The sequence below is a fragment of the Falco biarmicus genome, chromosome 7 (genome assembly GCF_023638135.1).
Source record: "Falco biarmicus isolate bFalBia1 chromosome 7, bFalBia1.pri, whole genome shotgun sequence".
NCBI classification, from domain to species: domain Eukaryota; kingdom Metazoa; phylum Chordata; class Aves; order Falconiformes; family Falconidae; genus Falco; species Falco biarmicus.
The window spans coordinates 38,173,151-38,200,763 of NC_079294.1; the positions used below are offsets into that span (position 1 = coordinate 38,173,151).

General features: G+C 52.5%; 1 protein-coding gene across 4 annotated transcripts; it reads left to right on the plus strand.

The window, feature by feature from the left end:
• GNG2 (G protein subunit gamma 2) lies at positions 1-26,322 on the plus strand. Of its 4 annotated transcripts, none has more exons than XM_056346897.1 (4): positions 1-220; positions 21,088-21,154; positions 22,369-22,484; positions 23,516-26,322. In XM_056346897.1, the coding sequence occupies exons 3-4, from the start codon at positions 22,398-22,400 to the stop codon at positions 23,642-23,644; spliced, it is 216 nt and encodes a 71-aa protein (XP_056202872.1). In that variant the 5' UTR covers positions 1-220; positions 21,088-21,154; positions 22,369-22,397; the 3' UTR covers positions 23,645-26,322. The 4 variants fall into 4 exon arrangements, with proteins under 4 accessions (XP_056202872.1, XP_056202873.1, XP_056202874.1 ...); XM_056346898.1 differs by lacking the exon at positions 1-220 and adding an exon at positions 14,209-14,357; XM_056346899.1 differs by lacking the exon at positions 1-220 and adding an exon at positions 20,654-20,830.
• Positions 26,323-27,613: the final 1,291 nt, after the last annotated feature.

Genomic DNA, 27,613 nt, shown 5'->3' on the forward strand with positions numbered 1-27,613 from the left:
CTGGGTGGGGACTCGCCGCTCGGGGCTGCTGCTGACCACCCTCCTCCTGCCTCCGGCTCGCATCCCTCCTCCCGCTGCCCCTCCACCCCTCCCACCCTCCCTCCATCCATCTCGCCATCCATTCATCCATCCATCTCGCCATCCATCCATCCATCCGTCCCTCCGTCCCGCCGCCGCCGCCCGCCCCGCGGGGACTCGGGGCAGGACCGCCCGCCTCCAGGTACCGCCGGGCACACGGGGGAAGCCGGGGCTGGGGGCACTGGGAGCACTGGGAGGACTGAGACTGGCAGCCCTGGGGCACACTGGGGTTGGGCAGGGCGGTCCCGAGCCCCGGCCACCCGCTGCCAGCGGGCACCGAACCGCTCCACAACCAGCAGAAAATCCCCATCCCAAATAGCCCAGGGGGTCAATCCACCCACCCCACCCCCGCTGCCCCACGGGGACCTCCAGTCCCGGGTGGCGATGGCACCTGCGGGGGCGCGGGGTCCCCGTCCCGCGGGGCGGGCGGCTGCGGGGCTGGGCGCAGGGGAGAGGTACCTCGGTACCTCGCACGAAGAGTTCAGGCTCCCCAACAAAGGTTGGATTTAGAGGGTTTGATCCTCAGTTAATCAACTGATTTGCCATCACAGGAAAGGCTTTTTCCGTGGATGAATGAGACGTAGTGTTCTTTCTTTCTCTTTTTTTTTTTCCTTCCCTGGGAAGGCAGGGTGAGACTTTCCCAACCCCAAATCCCCACGGCAGCCTCAGTAGGGATGGATCTGACCCAGCCTGGCTTAGGGGGGGCGATTTGGGGGTGATGGCCGTGCAGGCAGAGGGGCACCCCACCCCGCCATCCCCACAGCGGTAGCCCTCTCATCGTTTCAATGAAAATCCTGATTTTTCCCAGCGGTGGTTTGTGGGGTGAGTGGTTCAGGTAAAGTAATCCTGGGAAAATCGTCGGTCAGCTGGGAAGATGTGCTGGGGGAAAGCCAGGCTAGGGCTCGCTTGTGCCATCAGGAGAGGAATTTGGCAAAAAACTTTTGCCTTCTTGCCTCCTCGATGGAAAATTAATTTATATTTAAGGAAAATCTCGAAGCAGAGTGACCCCCCGCCCATTACTAATGACTTACTAATGAACTTAAAGCATGCTACCCCCGAAGGGTAGTGACTCAGAGCATGTATTATCTGCCACTGCTGTTGTACCTGCTCCCTGCAGGTTTTTTTATTTCCCTTTTTCCCCGAATTACCAACCAGCCAGCGCCCCGCCAGCAAGCCCATGCTCCCCGGCCACCAGAGGGAAAGGGGTGGCAGCGGCACGTACTCTGGCAGCAGGCTGGGGCCAGGCACAGAGGATTTTTCCTTATAACTGGATTTCCCTGAATGCAGCTGGAGCATGCGATTTTAATCCTCTTTTCTACCATATGGCCGCTGGCTGGATTTAAATATGACTCAATTAATTATTGCCAGGAAAGCCCTGGGGCGAAGCCTTTCTCTGGGAGGATGTTTTGAGATGTACCCAGGGTTATAATGGGGCTTTTCTCACCCCATGCTGTGGGGTACGGGGACACGTGGCTCAGCCCCATCCTGCCCCAGCTCCTGTGTTGGCCCCGCCAGGCCAGGCATCAGCCATGCTGCTCCCTCAGTACCAGTTTTGGTGCTTTTTTTGGCTTTTTCAGCCTTGCGTTTGTTTGCAAGAGGAAGCAAGGGCTGCTGCTGGCACCACGTGCTGCTGGCTGTTCACCTGTGACACGAGTTTGGCAGTCTCAGCATTGCCTGGATGACAGCTGGAGTCAGCCTCACATCTGAAACAGGGTATCCCTAGCTTGGGGGTACCCACAGGTCCCCCCACCGCTAGCATGACACCCTTGTGCACCCATCCTCTCTCCCACATTCCCTGGGAGCTGCAAGCTTTGCTCCCAGCAGTGCATGTACTGGCATGAAGGATGCTCATTGCATTTTCTCCTGGCTCCTTGTAGTCATGAGCTGGTGTTGGCCCTGTGTGGGGCATGGTTTGCATGTGGGCTTGGACGAGTGGCCATACCGTGGCATGGCTGGCGCCAGAGGAGATGATAACTGTGGTGCATCAGCACCTGGCACAGGGCTGCCACGCGGCACGGGGGTTATCGAGACCACGAGCAGGCAATTGCAGTGTGGTGCCCGATGGGTTTCCCATGAGTAGATGGCTGCGAGCTGGTGACGAAGCTCAATTACTATTATTTTTAATCTGCAAGGTAACCTGCTGCTTTGCCACCCTGTGACAGGGTGTCTGTGAGTGGAAGATGTGATAAAAAGGCAAACTTTGCAAGGGTGGGCAATGCTTTCCCACCTGGTGGCCCTGCAGTTGCAATGTGCCCACTAGGCTTCCAGTGCTTTGGCCTCCGAACAGTGGTGGCTGAGGCTCCACTTCTTTTGAAACCCAGTGAGTCATCAAAGGAGGACAGCCAGGCGCCGGTGCAGGCTGTTACCATAGTAATTAGGGCTGGTGAGCCAGCATCAGTGCCCTGCAGACCCCCCACACCCCAGAAAAGCGCTGCCCGGGGGTGGCCATGCCTCTCCGTCCTGCACATCGGTGCCAGGATGCTGGAAGCTGGTACGCTTGTGACACGTATGCTGCTGCTGGGGACCACAGGGCTGCACCGCCTGCTCCCTGCCGCAAGCCCATTGCCCCGGTTTGGGTTGGGAATAAGGGGTTTGCCCCAGGAAAGAACAGTTTTCAGCATGAGTTGCATCAGTTCTCAGCGTGACTTCTCCAAGTGTTTCATTCCTGTGCCTGGAATGGGATGCGGGAGTAGGATATGGCCGTGTGCATTCACAGCCGGCGCAGAAGTGGGAGGAACAAGCAAGGGGTTTAGGGTGGGTTTTCAATTTTTCTGTCTTTTCAGGCTCTTTTCTCATTGTTTCTTCCTCTCTAGTTTCTTGCTCAGCTGTTCGTTGGGAGCTGCTGGGAGGGGGGATGGGATGAAAGGTAGAGGGAGATGCTACTGCAGGGCTGGGTGTGGGGTGCAGCATGGCTCATTGGCAAGGGGATTTTTGTGCTTGTCCTTGTACAGTTGTATTGCTTGCTCACCTCCAGTGGGGCTTCAGCCCTTCCTCACGCATATTTTTTTCTTCTGCGTGCAACATGCATGGTGCAAACACCCCCAAACCTGGTCCTTTTAAAGCAGAGGATCAAACTTGCTCCCCCCCAAACTCATGGGAAGAAGTGAAAGGGGGGGGCTGCTTCTGCTGCTCGTGGGGGAGCGCGTTGATGGCTGCGGGGGAACGCAGTCTGTCTCTTCTGGCTTTCCACACATGCTTGGCACAAGCCGTTTGGCACTCACCCTGTTCAGAGGCAGGTCTGAGCTGGGGAGAAGGACAGGCTCCAACTGCTGGGACAGCACAGATTTGGCTCTGCAGAGAAGTAGGACATGCTCCAAAACCCATCCGAAGTCACTGGGATGGTGTCCGTTGAGCCTGGGCTTTGGGTCAGGCCAGTAATTAATTAACAATGGCTTTGATCAGAGCTGTGCAGGTGAATCACCAGGGCTTTGCAGGCTGGGAGGCAGCTGGAGCTGAATACAGCCAGCCCCTGGGCTGGGCGAGGATGTGCAAGGATGCGGCCGTACTAAGGCTGAAGTCTAAAATCATGCACCTCTTGCATTTCATGTAGGTATGATGGACTAAAAAGCACCAAACCAAATTTTTCAGAGGCTCAGCGGGGAAAAAAATCCCTGAAATGGCATCATACCAAACCTTAAAAAAATTGTCACCTTGATATTTGCATATAGTTGAGAAACCCTCAACAATTCCTGGGCAGCAGCTGTACCAGGACCTGCATATCCACCAAACATAATTAGTTTTCACCTTATCTCATCCTTCCCTTGCTTTTTACACAACTGTTTTCTTCCCCTGTTGTCTGTTGTCATCATTGTAACTCGGGCTAATCAGTTTATCCAAGGGAAGGTCCAGGCGCTGCTCTGTTGTGGTCAGCGCGTAACGGCATGGTGAGGAGGTCTCTGGTGGTGGCTGATGCTTTCATCTGGCAGCCAAAAGCCAGCTGAGCTGTGGGTTGGTTACTCTCAGGGTGCTGCTGTGAACCCCGAAGTGCTGTACCTGGCACGGTGTGGAGGTGCTGCCATGGTGGATAACCTCCTTTGTCTGAGTTGGTGCCTTGGTTTAACAGGGTTGTCATCCTGCTCTTGCTTGCACTCCCAAGGGCTTTGGGAGGGAATGTTGGCTCTGTCCCTCTCATGATGCTCCCTATGAGTGGCTCTCCTGGCCAGGAAGGTCCTGGCTGGGCAGCTGGGTTTGTAAGAGGGAGCAACTTGGGTGGGAAGGAGCAGCGTTGCTTGAGCCTTGGGGCTCATCAGGGATCCCAAGCATCAGTGCTCCTTCCTGGACCGCATAAGATTGTACCAAAGGGGAAAAATCCCTGGCACAGCATGGGATATTCCCACTGTAAACTGCTGTGTTGCTGGTTTTACCCCATGCTGCACTGCTCAGCATCCCTCCTCCTGCTGCCTACAGCATCCCGCCTCTACCCCGGGGCGGCTAAACCCCAGCCCCAAAACCTGGCCGCTGCCTGCTGTGGCCTGAGCTGCCTCCCTGCCCTGCCTGTGCCCATCCCTGTGGGCAGAGCCGCCAGCTGCAGTGGGGGACCGCAGGGACATCGGTGCCCCATGCCACCGCCGGTGCCTTTGCGCAGAGACACAGACCTAATTATGGAAGATGCCCGGAGTAAGTCGGTGCTGAGAAACCCTGTTCCTCCGCCTGCCCACACAGGAGCAGCTCAGCAGCCATGGCGCTTCCCTAGCTGGCACCTTGGGGAAAATAGTGATGCTTTTTGGGTGGGTTTGTGCACTAATTATATTTGGGTCATTTCAGTGCTACCATGCCTCTCTGTGTCAGCCCTGCTGTCTCAGGAAACCTGTGCTCCCCTGGCAATGGGCTGGGTATGGGCTGAGTCCTGCAGCCAGATTGGTCCCTGCAGCATCCCTGGCATGAGGCTGTCCCGGTCCTGCACCTCCTCGGGGCTCTGAAACCACTGTAGAGTGGGAACTGGGGAGGGTTTCACCAGTGGTTTGGGTTTTATGCTAAGTCACAGTGAATACCAGCATCACTCCAGCTCCGGGCTTGTGCAAGGGCAGGATATGTGCTAACACTGACACCCAAGTTTGCTGATTCTCTTAATAAAAATTTTTATTGGCTTATTTGCCAATAAGCAAACATGGTCTTGGGTCCTTGCAGCCAGGGAAAAGCATCAGGGACAGGAGCACTTACAGCTCCCCGAGCCTGGGGACAGGCAGGGTATCCCTGTGCACCCATCAGCACCTGCAGGGATGCAGAGAAGCCGTGTTTTCTCTCTCTTGCCTTCTCCCATCTGAGCTGTGTCCCAGAGGAGACCAGGAGCTGAAGCTGGATGAAGTGCAGGAGCATTTAACCTGTTGCAGCGTCCCCCTGGGATGGTACGGGGAGCACTGCCAGGCATCTGAGACTCCCAAGCCTGAGGTCTGATCCCCTTAAGGGGGATGCTGAAGGGATGCTTCAAGCTTCAGTCATCTTAAAACCTTCCCTGTAGCCATGAATTCTTGCAGATTGGGTGTGTTGTGCTAACTGTGCGTTGGGAGGAGTTGTGCTTTTTGGACCATTTTGGGTGAGGAAGCACCAGCCACCAGCAGATGCAAGATGCTCGGTATTGATTTAATTCCTTTTTGGTCCCATTGTTTTTGGTTTTGCTTTGGAGTAGGTACAGTGAAGGGAGGGAAGCAGGATAAAGAAGGTGTTGAGAGTCAGAGAATGGATCTCAAAGGCAACAGGGGTCTCAGAAACGTGTTTTCACAATGCCATAATCAGCAGGGGATGCCAGGACAATGCCAGTGTGTCTCTGCCTGTAGCAGGTGTCATTGTCAGGGCTTTGTTGTGTTTACAACCGAGATGCCCGGTTTGGGGTAGAGGTGGAGTGAGGATCACCAACGAGATGAGCTTTGGGCTCTGGGCTTGTCGCTCTCCTTCCTTGGCACCATCAGATGGGTTTGTGTTTTCCAAGGGCTGAACCCAAACTGAAGAGCTGTGGCATGGCTGCCTTGGCCTTAGCCTTGCCATGGGGCTGGGCTGGATTGCCTCAAACCCTCCGCGGTGAGTGATCCATCACCCATGGCAGGGTGGAGAAGAGTGGGATGGTGATCACCAGCCAAGTTGGGGTGGGGGGCCAGGCTCCAGCTTGCTCTCCCCACTGCTGTCAGCAGGAGGAAGGCAACACGTGAGCTCTTTCAAGGCAGAAATCACCTTGCAAGAGTTTATTCTCCATTTCAATGTGTTCCTCCTCAAGCAGACCTTGGGAGGAACAGGTGGGTATTGGGGGTGCAGGAGAGTAAATAATTCATCCATCATCTGCTGGCTCCGGGGGGACCTGACAGCACCTGCCAGTACCCAAAGGGGCCGACAGGGAAGCTGGGGAGGGGCTTTTTACAGGGGCCTGGAGTGGCAGGACAAGGGGGAATGGCTTTAAACTGAAAGAGGACAGATATAGATGAGATACGAAGAAAACATTTTCTACTGTGAGGGTGGCGAGGCGCTGGCACAGGCTGCCCAGAGCAGCTGTGGATGCCCCATCCCTGGGAGTGCTCAGGGCCAGGCTGGATGGGGCTGGGAGCAACCTGGGCTGGTGGGAGGTGTCCCTGCCTGTGGCAGGGGGCTGGAACTGGATGGTCTTTAAGGTCCCTTCCAACCCAGACCAGTCGATGATTGTATGATTTTTCTAAGACATTATGGGGGCATGGGCAGCCCTAGTGCTAGTACCTGCTGGGAGGGGGATTATCACAAGTGTTTCCTCTCTGTAGCCTTGGAAAGCCCTGAAGTGTGGCCTGAATGTACCGTGAGCTGCACAAAGCTCATTATTCACCCTTGAGGTGAGCTGACTCAATCTTTAGCTGCTTGGTTGTAAACTTCATAACATTTCCTGCTCGCTCTTCTTATCTGACAAAACCAGACCTCTCGTGATCTCCATAAAGTTTCTCTTGAGCAGAGCTGTGCTCTGTGCTGCTCCAACCACAGCTGCTCATGGAAAGTGTCTTGGGCTGGTGCTTCCTCCCCACCCCACAACGTGGTTCTCATGAGCCCTGAGCTGCTGCAGGACAGCAGATCCTTTATAGGATGCCTCCTGGTTCCTAGGGCCCAGCGGGTGTGCAGAAAGCATCTGACCATCACATTTGCACAGCAGAGACTTCCTCACCCATGGCCACTCATGTGCAAAGAGGATGGGTTTTGTCCTTACAGTTGGGTTTTGGCTTCCTTAGCTGCTCTGGAGAATGCTACATCAGCACATCCTGTGGTTTTATCTCACTTGCATTATGGTTGCTTTGGCTCCAAGGGCTCCTTTGCTTGTGTCGGCTCTTGAGTTTGACTCATTTTGGCAGGAGCTGGATGAAGGATGTGGGGAGATGGTTACCTCTCTGTGACATCTTGAGCAGGGATAAAGGAGTGGGATGGCTGGTTTTGCAGATGGAGTTCAGGCTGTTGATTGCCTATACTGGGAAGGTGTGTTATGGAAAAAGTCTCCAGCTATGTTTTTGGCTGTCACCAAGCAGGGATGTGTTAGTCCTGAGAGTTGGTGGCCATGGGGAGAGCTGCCCAGGGATTTGTGCCACCTCCCTTCATTTTCCTGTTGTTTTCTGGATCTTCAGGGTCTTTCCAGTGAGCAAACAGGGGTTTTGGTAACAAACCAGCATGGTCAATGGCTCGTTTAGGTTGGAGGGGGCCTCAGGAGGTCTTTGGTCTCACCTCCACGTCAGAGCAGGGCCAACATCATGGGCAGATCAGTGCTGTCCCCATGGGCATCATATGAGCCCATGTGGGTCCAGGTGCCCCCAGGGTGTCATTCAGAAGTGGCCAGGTCTTCACGTCTGTATGTTCCTTCTTGGGGACTTCCTACTCCCTCGCTGGGTCTGCAGTGGTTTGGGGCCCTTAGAGGGGGTCATCAGCCACTCACAACCTGTAAATTTGTTTGGACCTCTTCTAATCAGTCTTGAGGAGTGTGTGTCTGCTGATGGAGTAGCTCCGCTCCAGCTGGCAAGCGCCCAAGCAGAGGTCTCTCACCTTGGATGGGAAAGTGTTGAGTGGTGACCAGGTCTTGTGGAGTCCATCAGTTTGTGTAGGACCTGACAAAGATGCCATGGTCTGGTGGCTGTTCCGTGGGGCCAGAGCTCCAGCGTGCCCCGAGGACAGCATTTCAGAAGGGCTTTAGGTTCAATTATTCAAGTCACGCTGACCTGATTGCGCTTCATCCCTTGTATTTTTAATATCATGGAGACGTGATGGTGTTTGTGCAGTGCTTGCAGGGCTGGTACCATCAAAATACATTGCATTATTTATCAGCTGATTTAATATAATTGCTGCTCAGCCTCACATCCTCGCTTGGGGGGTTTGTATTCGTGTCCGGTGCTTCCCTCGCTCCCCAGCTAATGCTGGCAGGGGGGACCCTGCTTCCTCCCTCCACACTGCGCGAAAGGGGAATAAAAAGATTATTTTAATGCAGCAGCCCAGGCTTATGGAGAGATATAAGCAACAAATAAGGGTGGCACTGATTTTGATTTTTCTTTTTTAAGCCTAAATCTAAGCCCTGTGTAAGTGTTTCCATTAATTGATGTAAAAGTTAGGCTGGCTTTGAATTGATGCTGCTCCTCCATCCTACCTAGAACCAAAAGCTGGCCCTGCAAAGAGCAGCTGCCTCCACTGATTTTCATAGCTCACGCTGGGAAAAATACAGAAATCAACTGCACAGCCCCACGCTGAGGTCTCCCAGCAGCCAGGTAGGCAGGGAAAAGCACTTGCCCTTGTGAAAGCAGCTCGCAGAGCAGCAGGGCCAAAACACAGCGGCTCCAGCGTATTTTGCAGGATTAAAGACCCGGGAGCAGGCGTAGGGGGGATAAATGAAGCCCGTGGGGCCCATGGCACAGCCAGGATGGATTGTTCGCCGGCACAGGAGGTATCAATGCATGGGTAGGGAGGGTGAGCCGGCAGGGGCAACGCCGTCTTGTGCTGCTTAATCTGGGGTTTGCACAGTTTCTTTAGCTTTAAATTCCCCCCCCCCTTTTTTTTTTTTCCCAATGCTTGATATTGCAAGTGTGAAAACACCACCCAGCCTAGCAGCTCTGGGGTGGCTTTCTCCTCCCGTCTGCGTAATATCAGTGTTTGCTGGGCATGTGTCATTTCACGATACAGCCAGAATAATGTGTGGTGGTAAAAGCAGGGCCGTTGACTCAGCAGGAGGAGTGGCAGGGATGCTTTGCCTGCATTTTAAGGGGAAAACAGGCTGGTTCAGGGATTTTGGGCTCCGTGGGAAAAGCAAGATGATGTGTGCGGAGGTTAGTATTCAATGAGTGTGCCAGAGAGGGGGTGAGGATGGAGACGGGCTCAGCAAGCCAGGGGAATAGCATGAAAAAGGCTGTGAGGGCACAGCTCTGGAGAGAAAAGCGAATTTTGCTGTTTTGCCAGAGCTTGTTGTGGTCAACAGAAACGCAGGTGGATCACAACTTGGGCAATGGGAAGCTGCCAAGCCCACGGCCACAGTGCTACCGACTCCCAATCTCCCTCCGTGTCCCTGTCCCAGTTCTGCTGTGGTAGCCGTGCCCTCCTCTCCTCATTGCATCGGGAGGGACCCAGGTGTACTCACTGCCTCCATAACTGGGTCCTACTTTAGACAGAAATTCATTAGGTTACAGGGGCAAAAAAAAAAGCAAAAAAAAAAAAAAAAAAAAGCAGCAGCCGTGGGCCACAGAAGTTAAATTTAATTGAGATAATATGGGTCAACTCACCAACCGAGGACAGAGGAGTAACCTATTTCTCCCCAGCCAGCCCCAGCTAACCTGGTTTGCAGCACTGCCAGGGCTCTGCATCCCTGCCCGCATCCCTGCCGTGGACTGTCAGCTCGGAGAAACCCCCCTGGTAGCCTCAAGCTTGCCAGTGGGGAGATTGCAGGCCGTGCAATGCCGGAGCCAGTGCAAGCCGCAACAAATTACTTCTCAAAGTTATTGGTTGTTATTCTGTACTTTCACATAGGAAATTTTTTTTCAGTTTTGAGGTTTTTTTCCTTCCCCCCTACCCCCAGAAACCTGCTAAAATTGCCCACATTTAGTGGTGATCCTTCACCTGCAGCTTGAGATCCAGCCATCAGCATATGCTCTACTCATTTAACCAGGCATCTTAGTGATGCTGTAACACAAGAGCTTTGTAGTGAAACCTTTGCAGGGTAACTATAGCTGGAAGATACAAGGGGTTACTCCATAACCTGTGCCTAAAGCACACCAAATCTCAGACAGCAATTACAAAGCTCTCCTGTCTCCACGTGGTGCATCCACCATTTGAGTCATGGCTCTAAAGGCACCAGCTCTGGATGCTGTAAAAAAAAAACTGAAAAAAAGAAAGAAAAGAAGGAATAAAAAGCTCTCAGCCTTGCTGCTTTGATGGCAGGGATGGGAAAAAATACCCAACCAAACCAGGCAGCAGCTCCAAGGCTTTGCTCTACTACAGCAGATAGGCTGTGACCTGTTTGCTGTATTTGAAGCTTGAAATAGAGCCTTATGAGTAATGTGGTTCAGGTGCTTATCACTAATTAATTAATTCTTTTGTACAGTGGATACCTAATTAAAGCAGTCTAAGGTAATTCCTGGGGGGGCTTAAAAACTAATGGGATGGTTAAGGGTGTTGTTTCTTTGCTGATGTAAGTTGCTGGGTGATTCCCAGCGGCTGGGAAGGGTTATTAGGCTTCATGTGAGTGTTACTTAAAATAAAATTCTAATAAAGGTTTGATTTGGGTGAAATCACTGGAGAATGATTTCTCACTGCAGCGATTTCTGCAGCCGAGGACTTCACATGCTGGTGAAATTATTTGGGCAAAAAGGCGAGGCTGGTGCCTTGTCAGCCAAAGGAGCAGTTTGGGGTTTATTTTAGCTGGGATGAAAAATACTTTGCAGCAGGATGAGCCGAGCAGCCTGGCACCATGGCAGGAGCTATGGCAAAACCCACGTGCTCCTTCCGAATTCCTGGGAAAGCCACAGGGAGGCTACCCCCTAAAATTGGGATGTTTTAGCCAAATCAGGGCAACAGAGTGGCTTGCCCCAGTTCCTTCGGGGTGGCTGTACCTCTGCGCTGGTGGGCAGGCAGTTGGTAAGTCACCGTGGCCTTGAATTCAGGGTGGCTTTGTGTGAGGCTCGGGGTGGGTTTGTCCCTTTGGGAGCAGTGTTGACACAGCCAAATAGCCAAATCGTTTCGCAAATGTGGTGCTGGGTGAAATGCCTCCGCCTTACAGCTTTTTCCCTTTGCTTTCAAACCTCGTTTTGCACCTTCCCCTAAAGGTCTTGTTCTTGACCCTGGCAAATACTTAAAAGCAGGATGTTAAAAACTGAAACCCAAGAATGGATCAGTTAATTAACATGAAATAATAGCTCTTGGCTGCTTCCCTTAATTAAGGGTCAGGAGTTCAAAGCTGTATGAACAGATGTTGAGCTCCTTTTCCTGGTACAGAAGCTCATTGCTTCCTTGGCGGCTTTAACCATCTCTCTTTTTCCTGGGACAAGCAGCAGCGAACAGGGATTTCTCAGCAAGGTGCGTACAAAGAATTTATTTCAGAGTCAATTTGAGTTGATTTGGGGAAAGAATCAAGAAGTGAAGGAATTGATAAGTCATAGGTACGATAATGCTTCTAATTAAAGGGTGATTTTGGTTTGCTAGAGGTGTCTCCATGGGGGAAAAGGAGCTTTTTTTTGAGAGTTTCTGCTCTTTTCTGGCTAGCTAGGAAGTGATGCATGTTCCCTAGACCTAAAGGCTCCTTTACAGCAGAAACTTCTGCCCTGTGAAGAAGTAAGGGACTACCCAGCGTGCTGCCACTTCATCGGTAGGGAACAGGTTTCAGGGCAGGGATTTTGGTAGTCAAGAGGCGATTGGGATTTCAATGGCAATTTTTTAATTGGCGAATTCATTCATTCTTTTACTGTTTAGCTGCTGCTCCACCGTTGCATGGGTGTTTGTAGTGCTGGGTTACCACCAGCTGCCCCTGACATGGTTATATCAGGGTCACTCCAGCCTGGGAAGAGTCATGCCCTTGGTATTTTGCCAAGTCAGCCTGGCATAATAATAATCCTAATAATTATTATTATATATTAATAGATAATATAATATCCTATATTATATAATGCTAATAATAATCAGGAATAATTCTAAAGGAAGGCTTTGCTGTGTTATATAGCATGGGTACGGTGCATTATAGAAGAGGAACTAGTCTTTTCCTTGGCCGTTCCTGCAGTAGAAATGCAAAATAATATACTCAAATATTTTCAAGGACATCTGCATAGTATTTTAACCAATGTTAAAAGGTGCATTGGCCAGGGCTGCAGGTAGTGCCATTATTCTTCAGCCTGGGCTGACACTGTGCAGGGAAGAGACCCTCGAGCACAGGAGAAACCTGCAGGCTTATGGTACCCCAGAGCTTAGCAGCTGCGTTTCCAAGGCTTCCATGGACCTGATGGGAAGAAATCTGGGTGTCTGACTTGTGGGAGGATGTGGGACCACAGAGGAGCCCCACACATGGTGGGGGGAGGAGGGCAAGTGAGATCTCTGTGCTGGGACAACAGGCATGTCGGAAGGGGAGGTGGGTGATGGTTGGGGGGCTCCCAAAACCACCTGCAGGACTGCAGGGCAAAGTGTGACCCATCCGTGTGTCCCTCCTCGGCACTTCTCCTCTCTGCCTGATTCCCTCCTTCTCTTTTCCGTCTTTCTTGGGCCATCTGTGTGCTGGAGACACTTTTGTCTATCCAGGGAACTTCAAAGATTGAGAGATGTCTCCATCTTCCAGCGTGACACAGAGGCTGGGGATGCCCTAGGCTGTGTGGGTGCTGCTTTGCAGGAGGTAACCAGTGCAGCATTTCTGAAAAACCCAGGTTTTCTGGGGAGCACCAGTGTTTGGGGGGAATTTCTGAAGCTGCATGTTCTCCTCTCAGGCAAGTTGCATAAAAATAAAATGCAACATGTTAGTGTTTTTTTAAAATATGGGCAGGATGAAGGCTAATTGCAGCTTGCACAGGGGGCAGCCATGTCGTTCACTTGCAGGGCAGGGGCTTGCTGTGTTCCCACTCCTCTGATCATGTGCACTGTAGCGAGCCTTCAGTTTTCTGCTGGCCTCTGCGTATGTTTTAAAGTTTTGTTAAAAAAAAAAAACACAAACCCAAAACAAAAAAAAACCCCACCTAACCCTTAAATCATTTTCATTTTCAGTGAAGTGCAGCGGTGGCATTGCTCAGCTCTGGTGGAAACCGCAGAAGTGTAGTCTGTGCTTCAACCTGCTGCTGCAGGAGAGCCTGACAGGCAGGGCTGGGGATGGTGTGACAGGATGTGTGCCCTTATCTGTCCCTTCTGGTGTGTCACACCAAAATGTGACAGCCAAGGCCTTTGTCTTTCCGTGCCGCAGCATAAGCAGATAGTGGGGAGCCAAGCAGGCATTGCCCCTGCTTGTCCCCAGGCAGCATCCCCGTGAGCCTGTGTGGGCTCTGAGAGCATGATGAGGGGCTGACCAGAGGTCAGAAGTGAGTCAGCGGAACAACGAGTGGTTTTAATCTGAATGAAAACTCAGGCTGTGGGAAGAAGGTGATGCTCAGCTGCAGCTTTACTTGCTTGGACCCCTGGACCACATATTTGGGCATCCTTATGCCCCAGTATATAGCCAAGCTCCCAGTTGCACCCATCCTCCCAGTGCCTGATCTGCGCACACTGCTGGGTTTGTCCCTCGTGCATTAAAAACAAATGCTTTTTCCCAGGGTTTTCCCCCAGATGATGGTGGGGCAGCTTTTCCTTCCCGGGGGTACGCCTGGGTACAGGGTGGGGTGGGGCATCGCACAGCTTTTTGGCATGCGCAAAATCTCCAGCTTTCTCAGCCAGGGTAACAATGCTGCTGTTAAAGCCCTGACCTGCAGCACGAGGATCAGCAACCCTGGCACTGTTCCCCTGGTGCTGGAGCCCTGTGCCGACCCCGGAGCAGGCTGGTGCTCCCTCCCTGCGGTACCCAGCCGGAGAGAGACACTATTTCCTATGAATGATGGCAGGAGGCTCCAGAGCAGATGCCCCAGGCTGTGCTGTCTGGTGGCTGGCCCTTCACCCAAATAACCTCTTAAAAAAAATATGAAAAAAACCAAGCTAAAAAAAGGAAGTTGAGGTTGGTTCCTGTTTGCCTTCATTTTGAGCCGTTAGGATGCCTGTGAGAAAACAAAAAGCTGAGATTCTCACTTATGTGTGACACCCACGGCATGGTGACTTCTCCAGGCAAAAGGAACGGCCCTGCGAGACCCAAAATGTCCCCATAGGGTCAGAACTGCCTGGCTCCATCACAGCTGCCCCCCGCCACTCCTCTCCAGGTCTGTATGTGTCTCTTGGGAAGGAGGTTTCTCCTGGAGCCTCAGCCCAGGCGGGCTGTGCTGGGACACGCTCAGCTCTCCAGACAGATGCTAAAACCTTTACTGCTTGCAAACTTCATGGAAAAACATACTATTGACTGCAGATATTAATGAAGTCTGGGCTGCAGTTGCAGTTGGCTGCACCAGCACGAGGTGGATGGAGTGAACATCCCGAACCAGGCTCTCTGCAAAGCCAGCTCCAGCACCAAGCTCTTTTTTTAATGCCCCAGCAAAATCAGGGAAGAGGAAAATCTTTGCTGCAGCTCCCTCTCGCTCCGTATGCTTTGCACTGCCTTGATAATGAGATTTGCCAGGGGAGCCAGGGCTGGCTGAGCCACCAGCGGGCTGGGTCTGACTCTGGTGCTGCTTTTGGGGTGAAATATGGCTGCATAAGGCTGCACAAGGTTAAGACAGGCAACAGACTGGGCATCCTCCCCAACTGCCGCAGAAGCAGGGGGAGGTCAGGCACTGAAACCTGCTGACCTGGCCGAAACACTGGCATCAGGGCCAACACGGGCACCCATCCCACCTCGCCCCTCTTTGGCGGGAGAGATCGGATGCTGGTGTGATAACGAAGCTGTTCCCATGGAAACTGGCTCGTTTTCCACTCCAGTGTGTTCCGATTTATTTATTTATTGGCCAGCATGTCTTTGACCTGCAAGCTGCTTTTTGATGATTTAAACACTGTATTGGACGTCGAGCATAAAAAATGGATGTTGGAAAAGGGAATAAAATTCCTGTGGATGGCTGGTGGGAGCTGTGGCTGAAGCCACCGCTGAGGATTGGGGTCCTCTGCCCCAGCAAAGCGGAGTTATGGGAGCCCATGGGCACAAATCTAGCTCATATCATTTTCTTTGCTTAAGGAAATAACGAAACACATGTAATTTGGGCGTATTAAGGCTCCTTTCCCAGCCAGGCCTGTAACTGCTGTTGAGATCAATGTGACTACACCAGCTCCCACCCCCTGGAAGCATGGCTTTGCTATTTTCTTTTTGTCTGTAATAATTTTATATTTTTCTGTATATGTTTAGTAATTGGTTTTCAGCTGAGTCACCTATTTTTAGCAATGACTTTTAGCAAAAGCAACAGGATGGCTGGAAAAGCCAGCCAGCCCTGTGCAAGGGATTCCCATGCTCCAGCCGGCTGGTGAGCCACAGTGCTGGCTACAGGGAGTGACAGCACGGCCATACGCTCCGGTATCCGTTCTGGATGCCACATCACACCTGGTTTTTCATAGAATTATAGAAAGATTTGGGTGGGAAGGGACCTTGAAGACCATCTAGTTCCAACCCCCTGCCACAGGCAGGGACACCTCCCACCAGCCCAGGTTGCTCCCAGCCCCATCCAGCCTGGCCCTGAGCACTCCCAGGGATGGGGCATCCACAGCTGCTCTGGGCAGCCTGTGCCAGCGCCTCGCCACCCTCACAGTAAAGAACTTCTTCCTCATATCTCATCTATATCTGTCCTCTTTCAGTTTAAAGCCATTCCCCCTTGTCCTGCACTCCAGGCCCCTGTAAAAAGCCCCTCCCCAGCTTCCCTGTCGGCCCCTTTGGGTACTGGCAGGTGCTGTCAGGTCTCCCCGCAGCCTTCTCTTCTCCAGGCTGAACAGCCCCAACTCCCTCAGCCTGTCTCCACAGCAGAGGGGCTCCAGCCCTCTGAGCATCTCCGTGGCCTCCTCTGGACTCGCTCCAGCAGGTCCATGTCCCCCTGATGCTGGGGGCCCCAGACTGGACACAGCACTGCAGGAGGGGTCTCACCAGAGCGGAGCAGAGGGGCAGAATCCCCTCCCTCGACCCGCTGGCCACGCCGCTGGTGATGCAGCGCAGGGTACGGTTGGCTTTCCGGGCTGGGCCATGCTGAGCTCCTCGTCCACCAACACCCCCGAGCCTTCCTCAGGGCTGCTCTCGATCCGTTCTCTGCCCAGCCTGTATCTGTGCTTGGGATTGTCCTGACCCATGTGCACTTGGCATTGTTGAACTTTATGAGGTTTGCATGGGCTCACCTCTCCAGCCTGTCAGGGCATGGGGGCAATCCTGGCAGCGCCGGTGGCATTCACCCACTTTGCTACTAATTGGGTGGAAAATGCTGGTGCAGCCGTGATGGAGAGCATGACTTTTCAATGGAAACCAAGAAGCAGGGAGGCTCCTGCTTTCACTTGGAAAGGAGCCGTTCTCAGTGGTGGGTGATGCCGTGCGGTGCTCTGGGAGCTGCTTTCAGTCCTTACAGTGAGGAATGGCGAGTTCTGCCCTGGCAGATGTCAGCACTTTCAGATTTATTCCTGCGGAGCCACTGCTTTTCCTTTCGTTTCGGCTGGAAGGTGTGGGGAGAACGGTTTTCTGCAAAGCAGAGAAAAACCCGCTGGGGGGTGAAAAAGTCTGCAAAATTGGGTGCCAAGAGAGGATGTGATCCACAGGTTTAAAAATGCAGGGGACCCCAGTTGAGTGGGCAAAGGCTGCAGGCGCCCAGGGACACAGGAGGTATCTTGTGACACCAGTAAAACCTCACTCAATGCCCATTTGCATCTTTAAGAAATGCTTTGCAAGGGTGCCAGTGTCCCAGCCAGGGTTAGCACTGCCTTTGAACAGTGACGGACCCAAGCCAGTGCAAAATGTGCTTCAAGATACCCCTTCTGTAATGATAGCTGCCTATTTCAGGTTACTGGACCCTTAAAATGCCATTTTTTTAAACATTCAGGAGAATTCTGGTCTCCACCCACGTGCAACTTGAGATAAAACCCAATTGAAAGGGGGAAGAATGCCAGGGGGGAGGTTTGGTCAGATTTTGTGGGTTTGGGGCTGGCGATGGGGCTGCTGCAAGGCTTGTGGAGCCTGGAAACCCCTCCGCCCAGGTGCTTGCTCGGCAGCCTCTCAGCACAGCCCTGTGCAAAGCAGGCGGCAGCTTGTGCTCATGGGGAGCTGGCAAACGAAGGCTAATTACTCTTGCAAGCAGGGCTGGCAGCTGCAGGATGCCAGAGCCCCACAGGAGCCCTGTTTGGGAGGGAGGAGGAGGAGCATGGCAGCTTAGCAGGAGGGCACGATTGCTCCGGTGTCAAGAAATGCTCCTTTTGCAGTGGGTTTTTTGGGTTGTACTCGGCATTTTGCCTCACTTCTCAATTGAGGTGGTGCCGTGGCGATGCAGCTCATGCCAGAAGGCAGTGCTGGTGGCTCACCAGGCTGGAGCTGGATAGGGCACAGTAGGCAACTTAGTAAATGAATTTACTGCTGTCTTAAACGAGTCTCTGGAGGCTGAGCTGTGTGCTGGGAGGATGGATGGGGGTCAGTGCCTCTGTGCCAGCTTGCTCGAGGATGGGGGGGCATGGGAGGAGAGCCAACGGCCTCCCTTGGGTTAGCAGAATATTGAAGGGGGGTGCAAGATCCATAAATGTGCTGGGAGGGAGAAATGCATCCAGAAAGCAAGGTAGATGTGATTAGCTTCCTGGGATGGAGGAGGGCTGGTTGTCCCTTGTCCCAAAGCATTGGTGCCTTTTAATGTAGAGCAAGTTAAACCCCAGTCTCATCCCATCATGCAGCAGCTCGCTGTGGGCACGCTGGGACAGCAACAGTGGGCATCTTGCCGGCTCGGTTTTGTTGCTCCGTTGTGGGTAAAAGCTGAAGATTTCAGCAAAGCCAGACCAAACAGACCAAGAACAGACACAGCCATTAATGCTGGATCAGCGCCCTGACATCAGGGGCATCCCTTAGCCTTCGCCCAACTAAATCCCAAGTTTTGGTGCCTGTTTTGGCTGGGTGCCACTGATGAAAGCAGAAAATGTCATTCAAATATGTCAATGGCTCTTCGTTAAACAGAGGCAATGACAAATTAGGTGGTTTTTTGGAGCACAGGTACAGCTAGCAAAACGTAGCAGTAAAATTTCCAAGCCCAGACATTTCTTACAAGCACTTTTGCATCCTTTTAAATGAATTCAACCTCTTGCCACATGCAGTAAATAACCCATGACCCCTCTGCACAACAGACAAGTATCAAAACAACCTGGCAACATCCTGAGTTGTAATTACAGTAGAGCACCCAAAAGAGACAATATTCATGTACTGTACATGCTAAACATCATTAGTATGAAAATCAAATAGCATCCTTACTCATTAACCTGTTGGCTCCAAGGCAGGGATCCTATTATCCAGGCACACATGCCATTAAGTGGGTGAAATAAGATGCCATCTGTATTCCCTTGTCAGTGTCATTAAACCCTTTTCTTTGCAGACAAAGTTTAGCACAACAGCATCGGGTGTGAGAACAGCCCCGTGACAATGGGGGGATGGGGAAATATTGGGAAGCATAGTGATTTTTAGCTTTGTGCAGGGGATGGCTAGGCTCAGGAGCCAGGCTCTGCCAGCTGGAGGGGACCTAAGGGTAAATGGGAGCAATGTTGCAGGCATCGGCATGTGTCCCTCCTGTGTGATGGCTCGTTTTGCGCTTGCTCAGCCCCATCAGTCCCCGTACAAACCCACTGTGTCCAAGGGCTGCCGTCACCCCGCCATGCTGGGAATACCGGGATTCCCTGAATGGGGTCAGGCGGGCTCGCTGCATTCCACCGTGTCTCCAACCCTGGCTCTGAAAGCTTCTGTCCCAGTGCCTGCCCACAGAGGGATGTGACACTGCTAGGAAATCAGCTCCTTGGAAAGCAAATTTCCTTCTAACAGCCATTCTCAAATATTTTGGCATTTTTCCTCCAGTCTGATGATTTATGTACTTTCCGGGGTGGTTTTAATTTGTCTGAAGTCTGACGCTCTCAGCATCTACTCACTATCTACTTAAACAAGCATTTGCTAGTTCAGCATGTAGTCCAGCGGCAGGCAGCCCCGCACCTCCTTGAGTCCTGGGGAAAAGAATTAAATACACATATTGCTTTGGTGTGAGGCAGCGTTGCAGCTGGGTGAGTGCAGCGGGCAGCTGCCTGCAAGCATCTTAGTCACCTTGGTGCTGCAGAGGAACTGCCATGGGGTGGTTTGGTGACTGCAGTTAGTAGTACAGAGGCACTGTGGGTGGAAGGAGAAGTGGATGCTCTAGCAGCTGGGCTTGGCCTGAATCAAATCCAAACGATAAGGCATGGAGGCCTGGGGTTTATTCCTGGTGGCTCCACACCCTCTTGGGGATACAGCAGGGTGTCCTCATGTTGGGACTAAAAAAGCTGCTTTTGTGGGTGCCCTGTTTGAACAGTTTCGCTGCTGCCCAGGTGGTGCCTGCGCTGTTGGAGGGGTTGTTTTTCAGCTGGGGATATTCATGAGCTCACTTCAAAATGTCACATGCTATTTTTTTGTTATTGATGTTGAAGGAAGCATGCCTGGCTGCTTGCAGCGTGGAAACACTGTAAAACCATCACTAGCCCCAAACTGGTTCAAGTTTCTCCATGAAGTACCTGTAGAGGGGCTGAGCATGGCTGGCTCCTGGCGATGCCAGGGTCCTGTGAGCCGGTTGAGCTGCCACCGGATCCCCAGCATCAGCCCTGCAGCCCTGTGCGTGGCAGAGTGCTCACACAGATGTCCCCTCCTCTGTCCCAGCAGGGTCTTGGTCTTCTCCGGCTTTGTTTTTGGAGCTGTCTTTTCCACCTTAGTGCTTCTAGGGCTACGTGTAGTAAGAGCATGGGAGGGTTTCCTTGCATCAGCGTGGTAGCAGGGTTGGATATATATGTTTTTTAAAAAAAAGATCAGGACTGTAGCAGCCTCTCTGCTTCATACAGAAGCTCTCTGCAGTCCTCCCCGCTCCCTTCCGTGACATTAACCTTCAGTCCCAAGTGACTCCCTGCTACTGGCACACCAACAGACCACAGTCCTCTGTATGATATGACACAGCATCACCAAGAATAACATTTGCTGCATTAGAAAAGTCTCTGCCGCATCCAAACCACACAATGGTGTCTTGGTTGATGTGCGCCTCAGTGTACCTATATGGCCACCAGCTTTCCCACCAGCCCAGCACCGGCTGTCATGCCAGAAACGCGGTGGCATCACCGCTGCCATCCGCTTCGTGGCTTTGCAGGGAGAACTGAAAGCGAAAGCAGGAGAGGGGCACCCTGATAGCTTGCTGCTCAACCGCGTCTCCAGCAAAACAAAATGTGGCAGGGAGCTGAGAAAAAACCAGCGTGGAACAGTGCACATGCTTTAGTGAAACCTCAAGCAATGGCACGGAGCTTTGCCCGATGACAGCAGACCCAGCCAGGAGATCAGGCTGTCAGAGGTGCTCGGTGGGAGCTAGGCTGTGGTGAAGCGGGCAGGATTTTGGCAGCCTTCCCCAGGGGATGCCCTTTCTGCCCTGCCACGTGCTCTGCGCACCAGACAGTTAAATTGCATCCCCACTCACAGTGCATTCTTACAGCGTCTTCGGATGTACCGTAGGGCTCGTCACAAGCTGGGGAACAGCTAAAAGCCTGGCTGCCAACAGCTCTCGGATAGTTGCCCGCTGACTTGAAACCTCCTCCTGTGCTGAAAACCTTGCTGCATGTGAACACATAATGTTGCTGGGTGGTTGTGCTTGGAGGGTAATGGATGGTGGGGGCGGGGGGGATAGAGAAGGAAACCCACAGCCTTTCGGCCTCCCTAGCAGGGCATGGGACTCAGTGTCTGCAAGGGCTCTGGGTTTCCTGGTGCCATAAAAAATGTATTTGTTGTGTTGACTGGCATCACATAAGCAGCAACCTAACCCGACTCCTTTTTTTTTATATTCTCTTTATTTAAAGGTAGCGAACAGCCAAGAGGAGCAGATCTTCCCCTAGAGGCACAAATCACCGGAGAGACCTGCTTCTGGTAAAAAATAACTCCTCCTCGTGCTCCCCAATGGGCAGGGGGTGGCTGGGAAGGGGCTCTCATCCTGAAATTCCGACTGTACCCCAGCACGACTCGCTCTCCAGTCACCTCCGAGCATGGACAGCTTGCTCAGTGCCAGGCTGCTTTTTTCTGTAGGTCCCAGGATGAGCCTCTGCCCAAACACCCTTATATCCCCCGAGATGGGCTTGAGCTAAACATGCCCACAGCTTTTCCGTGTCCTCCCTAAAATGCCACAAGCTCCTTATTTTAGGGCTGTGCCATCCTTGGACTATCGCCCAAGGGGCCGGGGGGGGGGGGCGTGGGCTCGCTGCACCCTGCTATTTCTGAACATCCCTGAAAAAAAACCCATTTTTGAGCTCACAGGCAGCCCCAGCCAGGCAGGGGCTGGTGCAGCATGGCTGTGCCTCCACTGTGAAATACTTGCTGCTTGTAAAAACATCACTTGCTGGAGAAGCTGAACGCTGGGTTTCTGGCCGCTGCTGCCAGAGCTCACGGCTGTTATAAGGTAACGGAAGAACATCCGTGATTGAGACGGCGTGGACTTAATGAGCGTTCCCCGCCTGCCTGGGCTCGAAATCTCAAGAAACAGGAAACTCCAGCATCCTGTTTAGCATCTCAATATTCAAGTTGGCAGCAGGGACAAAGCAAGGGAGGCCAAGGGACACCGGACGAAGGCTGGGCACCGGCTCAGGGCTGGGTGATGTGCCTGGCTTGTGGCAGGGGAATGAGCCCAGCACGGCAGTTCTGGGCAGTGTGGGGCTGCTCAGGGAGAGCCTGTTCTCTGATTTCCTTTTGCCTTGTTGCCACCACAGCCTTTAATGTAACAGGAGAAGCTGAGGTACAGCTCAGCTGAGGTCCTGCTGCTGCAGGTTATGCTCTAGAAGGTCCCAGTGTCCCCTAAGCATGGCTTGCAGGATGATGGGGAGGGCACAGCAGGGTACCACAGGCAGCATGTGACTGTCCACACACCCACAAAGGCTGCCAGCTTGCTGGGTTTAGACAAGGGTCTAAACATAGAATGAAACGCTGACTGAAATGCCTGGGTCTGCATCTCCCATCCTTACACCTCATTCACATGGCTCGGCTCGAACAGCTCTAGTCACGCAACCCCAGCCCATCAGGTGGGGGTTTCAGGGCTGGGAGCAGCTCTCTGCCCAGACCAACAGCTCACCCCCATGCATTTGTGTCCGCAGCCCATCCAGAGAGCACACCTGGCCTGCCCATGGCTAGCAACAACACTGCTAGCATAGCGCAAGCCCGCAAGCTGGTGGAGCAGCTGAAGATGGAGGCTAACATCGACAGGATAAAGGTAGCGTGGCTTGGGAGTCGGCTGTCAGCTCAGAGGGATGCTGCGAGGTGGCATTTGCTGCTGAGCAGCTGCCAAAAGCATGCTGCAGGAGCTGGAACGCGGTGGCGGGCAGTGTTTATGGAGAATGCTCGTCTGAGTGATCCCAATGGCTGTGGCTGAAGGCTGTGGGATATGCTCGCCCATGGAAAGCAGCTGGAAGCATCACCTGGAGCCCTGCTGGGGGGTGGGAAGCTGTGACTCTCCCCAAGGCATCTCACCTTCTTGGAAACAGGTTAAACCCACGCTATTTGTCACATTTGCTCTTAAAACTGTCCTTTGGGCAGTGCCTGGTGCTCAGGCTTGAGGTTAGCGGGGAAACTCTGAAAGCAGCCTTGTCCTGATGCTTCTTTCCTACTGCAAGTCCAATCCTTCCTGGGAAATGTTTCTTCTGCTCTGCGGCACTGAAACTGATGCTTCTGGGCATGCAAAAGCTTTATTGGCTTCAAGCTTGAGATCCCAGATGATTTATCTTCTCCAGTGAGGTTGTTTCAGACAACAGCCGGTCCCAGGGAGAGAGGTGCTCTGGGGCTGGCTGCTGGCTGCAGGCACGTCAGGGTGCTTGCAAGTAAAACCTCATCTCTCAAGGCCAGGGTGAGCTCTGGCAGCTCAGGAGCTGCTGCTGTGTCCTGAATAAATAGTGAGGTCCGTGGCTGAGGGCAGCAAATGTTGCTATAGCAGCTGCGGATGTCCCTGCCGAGGGGTGTGGGGGAGAGCTGGCAGGGATGCGGTGCCTACTAAAGTCGGTCCTCGCTATGATGGATCAGGTGAAGGATGTGAATGGGTGATATGAAGGATGCTCACGGGAGCGCATGTTGACGGGTGAGCTTAGAGCCCAGAGGTGAAAAACCAGCCTCACCAGGGATGTGCTTTTTGGTGGGGGTATGATGTTACCTGCCCAGGGATGCTGCAAGCCCAGACCCAGTGATGGAATCTTTTGAGGTGGGATGTCCCCAGAACAGCCCGTCCCTAATGCGGGGCTCCTTCTATTCCAGGTGTCAAAAGCAGCAGCAGACCTGATGGCGTACTGTGAAGCCCACGCCAAGGAGGACCCTCTATTGACCCCTGTCCCAGCCTCAGAAAATCCCTTTAGAGAGAAGAAGTTCTTCTGCGTGATCCTGTAAACCCTCGAGAAGCCTGACCGGCACTCAGGCCACCCTGAACACTGATGTAGAGTTTTTAGGAATGGGAACAACCTGCTAGTCTGCAGAAATTAAAACAAAAATAAGTAAAAATACATGGCCTGGAAGCTACAGAGATGTGCATGTTTAAAGAACCTGGCCACCTTTGGGGGAATAAGATGATCTGCATTGCGAGGCAAAAGATCTGAAGTCTGTAGAGTTGCCTAGAAAGAAAAAAAAAACATGTAAAGAATAAATTTGTGTCACTTTTCTGCTCACAAAATTGTTCAATTGTTCCATATTTAAAGCACCAGAGCTGTGCTGAGCAAAGTAACTGCTAAGGATGTGTATAACCTTCTTGGAATGATATTGTTGGTTTCTTTCCAAAATATTATTTTTTATTTAAGTTGTCAGATATATAGCGACAGGTTAGATGACTATGATGTTACTCAATGTTCGGTCTTGTGCTTTTTAATTTCTGGCGGTAGGGTAGCACAGGGGTTGAGCAGTCCCACGGTGGGTTAGCAAGGACGCCGGCAGCTCCTGCCTGCCCCCCACGTGCTGGCAGCTCCATGTTTCTAGTGAACCCCACTTTCTTACATTTTGTATATGGTTAGCTTCGCTTTGCAAGTAAAAGTGAATCATGTGTTGTGGTTGGTGCTTCATACTCCTGTGACGACGTTCGGTGGTAGTGCATGAACGTTTATCTCTGTTCATCTGCTCCAGACTTTTCTTTTCTATTGTTTGACACCACGTGCTGGTGGAAGAAGCTGTAGGGAGGAAACCAAGGTGATTCTGAAAGCAAAGACAACTCCTGCGATGCCTTAGACGTGCTTGAAATACCTCCTGTGTTAGGGTAGGTGCCAGCCCCCCAGGCACGGTGGCTCGGGGTGGCCCTTGCCCCAGGTGTCACAGGGTAGCTAGAAATCTGAAAATCAAAGTCGACCACTTCTTTCCGGGTCTTTCCTCTTCTCCTACACCTCTGTGCCTCTGCCCTCCTCGCTTGGTCTGTGTCCTGCCCTTTCAGCTTCCCAGCAGCATCTCCTCCTCTTGGGGCTGGGCTGGGATGCTGCCCCATGGGTGGATGCTATACTACCATGGGATGCTGCCCCGCAGTGGGATGCTGCCCTGTGGTGGAATGCTTCTGCCCCTTCCTGCACCCATCAGCTCTCCTGTTCCTGCTGCTACCCTGCCACAATAGGTAGGGGCAGGGGAGCAGCGTGGGGAGCCGTGGGGCCACCCCTTCACGGAGGTGCCTGATACCCTGTTTACATGCAGCCTGAACTCTGCGTCAGGCTGGGGAGTTATTCCCAGGTCCAGTTCATCCACCATCAGCGTTTTGGGGGGACACATGCCACCTTTTTTGGGTCCGCCTGAGGTTAATAATTTTGCGGACGTGGCTTGCCTCTCCTTTCCACTGCTGAACACCTCCTGGCTTTCCCTGCTCGTCCACACTCCTGGGAAACTTTGGGAATCATAACTTGGGGATCTGCGAACAAAGTTAGGTGGGTATCACATAGGGGGGTTGGGGTCTGCAGTGACCCCACTAAACTGTAGTTCTGAATCAGGTATCAGCTTAAAAATCCCTGTGGATTCAAGAGGGCAATAGTCTTTAGGTACCTTTCGGTGAATCTTTCTAGCCCGTAACAAGTGCATTTTGATTTTTCTACCTTTTCATACTCTTTTTCTAGTCTTCTACAGAGAAGACCAGTTGTTCTTAAACTGGACTCAAAACTTTTGGCATCTGGGAATGTTTATATGACACGAATAGCCTAGATGGTCCCTGGCTTCCCATGGTGGCTTTTGCGCCTCCCCCCACCCCCCGCCCCGCCCCGTTTCAATCTTTTTACTACAGCTCACGTAGCTTTAGGATGAAGGACGGATGAAGTCATTTGCTCTACAGCTGGTTTCACTCTTGGTGTTACAAGGCAGACGTGTAAATACCCCGTCCTGGGTTTGTCTTTTCTTTTTAATGCTGATTGACCGTCACAGAGAGTGAAGCGTAGCCAGTCTGACCCGGGGCTTACACCCCAACCCTTCTCAAATGCTGTCACGAAGTGGTTTGTAATAATTTTTTTAACTACTTGCATATTTTACAACTTGAATTCTTAATAAATAAATGAAGAAATAAAGCTGCATGAAGAGTATGGGGCAGGGGGGAAGGGGGGAGGAATTTTGAATTAGCCTAAACTACTCATTGAAGGTGTTTTACGTTGCTGGTCTTTATTTTATGTTGGTAATGGTGTTGACATTGGTGTGCTGCCAGGTATTTCACCCCAGTATTTGTATTTACACAGATACGCCCTTGTTAGCCAAGTAGAGATCACCTGCCAAGACCGTTTCCCCCACCCCCCCACCCCCCCGCAACAAAAATACCAGCCATCTCTCCATCCTGATGCTGTATTTCCAGCGTGGTATCAAATGACATTCAACTCTACCCCCAGGCTTTTAAAGAAAAATATCTGGAGTACTGGAAAAGGACTTTTTTTTTTTTTTCTGCCAAGGTTGCTGGTGGCGGGGCAAGTCTGTCCCTCTGGTGCCAACCTGCTGTTGCCAGGCTTTTGGGGAGGGGGTGGCTGTAACCGAAAGCCAGTGCGGGGAGGTCGGCGTTGTGATGTAGCGCATCCCCATCCCACGTGGTCTGTGTATTTGTTGGAAATAAAATTTTTGATTTGTTTCAAGCTTTTGGAGATCATTCTCTCTATGTGCCAGCCTCTGGGGAGGTGAGTTCCCATCCTGGTTGTGGTTGGATCCTGTTCCCAATGGGTTTGGGGGGTCTCCTCACTGGGGTGTGGGGTCTGGCAGGAGATTTGGTGCCTGTCAGTGCAAAACCTCTTGGGTATCAGCCCCTGCTGAGCTGCAGCTTTCTGTTACCACAGGACAAGCCAGCTCAGGAGGGATAGGGCTAGTTCAAGGTGGGACATTGCTCCTTGCTCAAAATCACCATTGTTCAGAAATGGAGAGAAACCTAAAAGCTCTGGCTTTTGTGTCCACCCCTTCTCCCCCTGCTTTCCTTCTCCCACCCCTGGCAGCAAGTCCAGGCTCTCCTCAGTGCCACCTCCACCATGCCCAGCACAGGATCCAGCCCACTGTGGTCCAGCCTGCTGCCCAGAGCAGCAATGACTCATCTGGGGCTCTTTTGGGGAGGCTGAGGGTATGAGCCTCATCCTTGCTGCAGTGGAAGGCTGGGGAAGGGGTGATGGAGAGCAGGAGAGCAGCCCAGCCCCATGGCCAGCTTGCACTTGGGCTGCAGCAAAGCAAAGCATCCTATGGGCTCCCCCTCCCACCCACCTCCCTTCCCTGGTGCTTTCCAGAAAGATGCTTTGTTCCTACCAAATTTACTGCATCCTGAATTTTCACTCCCATTTCATAGGTCCTCACAGATGAATGATTTCCTGGCTAAGCAGCTGGCCACAAGTTTGAGGCTGCTTAGTCTTAAATCATCTCTGGGGCAAGGTGGCAGCAATGAAACCCACCTCCGTTGAGCCCCGCACAGATGCTGTATAGCTATTTAAGTTTTCTGCACACGTTAAGAGCATCTCAGCAACTGGCAAATGTTGCCCACTCCAGGGAGACAGCAGCAGCATGCCCTGACTTTCCTGCACCAGCAGGCTCAACTCTCAGCTCCCCATCCCTGGCTGTGTCCGTTGGGCCAGCTGAAAAGAAAAGCATCGGTGCCACTGCAAAGGAACGAGCCAACTGCCACTCCTGCAATGTCTTGCCGGCTCAGTGTGCCAAGCCAGGCGACACTCAGCTGTTGTCATACCTCGCTGGCTCTCCTCCATTTCCAAGGCTTGCTCTGTTTCATCCTCACCTCCCCAGGCTTCAGCTCCAGAGTGGCAGTGGCACCGCCAAGCCAGCAGCATCTGCCAAGCCGGAGGAGGTGTGGAACACCCGGGGAAAGCATAGGCGAGATGTTGCTCCCCGCACGCTATACTGCTGCCCACCCTGACATTGGTGCAAGGCCCTGTA

Bases quoted from the DNA above. Each gene is read 5' to 3' on its own strand.
- GNG2 (XM_056346897.1), top strand. From the start codon at position 22,398: ATGGCTAGCAACAACACTGCTAGCATAGCGCAAGCCCGCAAGCTGGTG. The intron at 22,485-23,515 runs GTAGCGTGGCTT...CTTCTATTCCAG, and splicing joins CTAACATCGACAGGATAAAG to GTGTCAAAAGCAGCAGCAGA.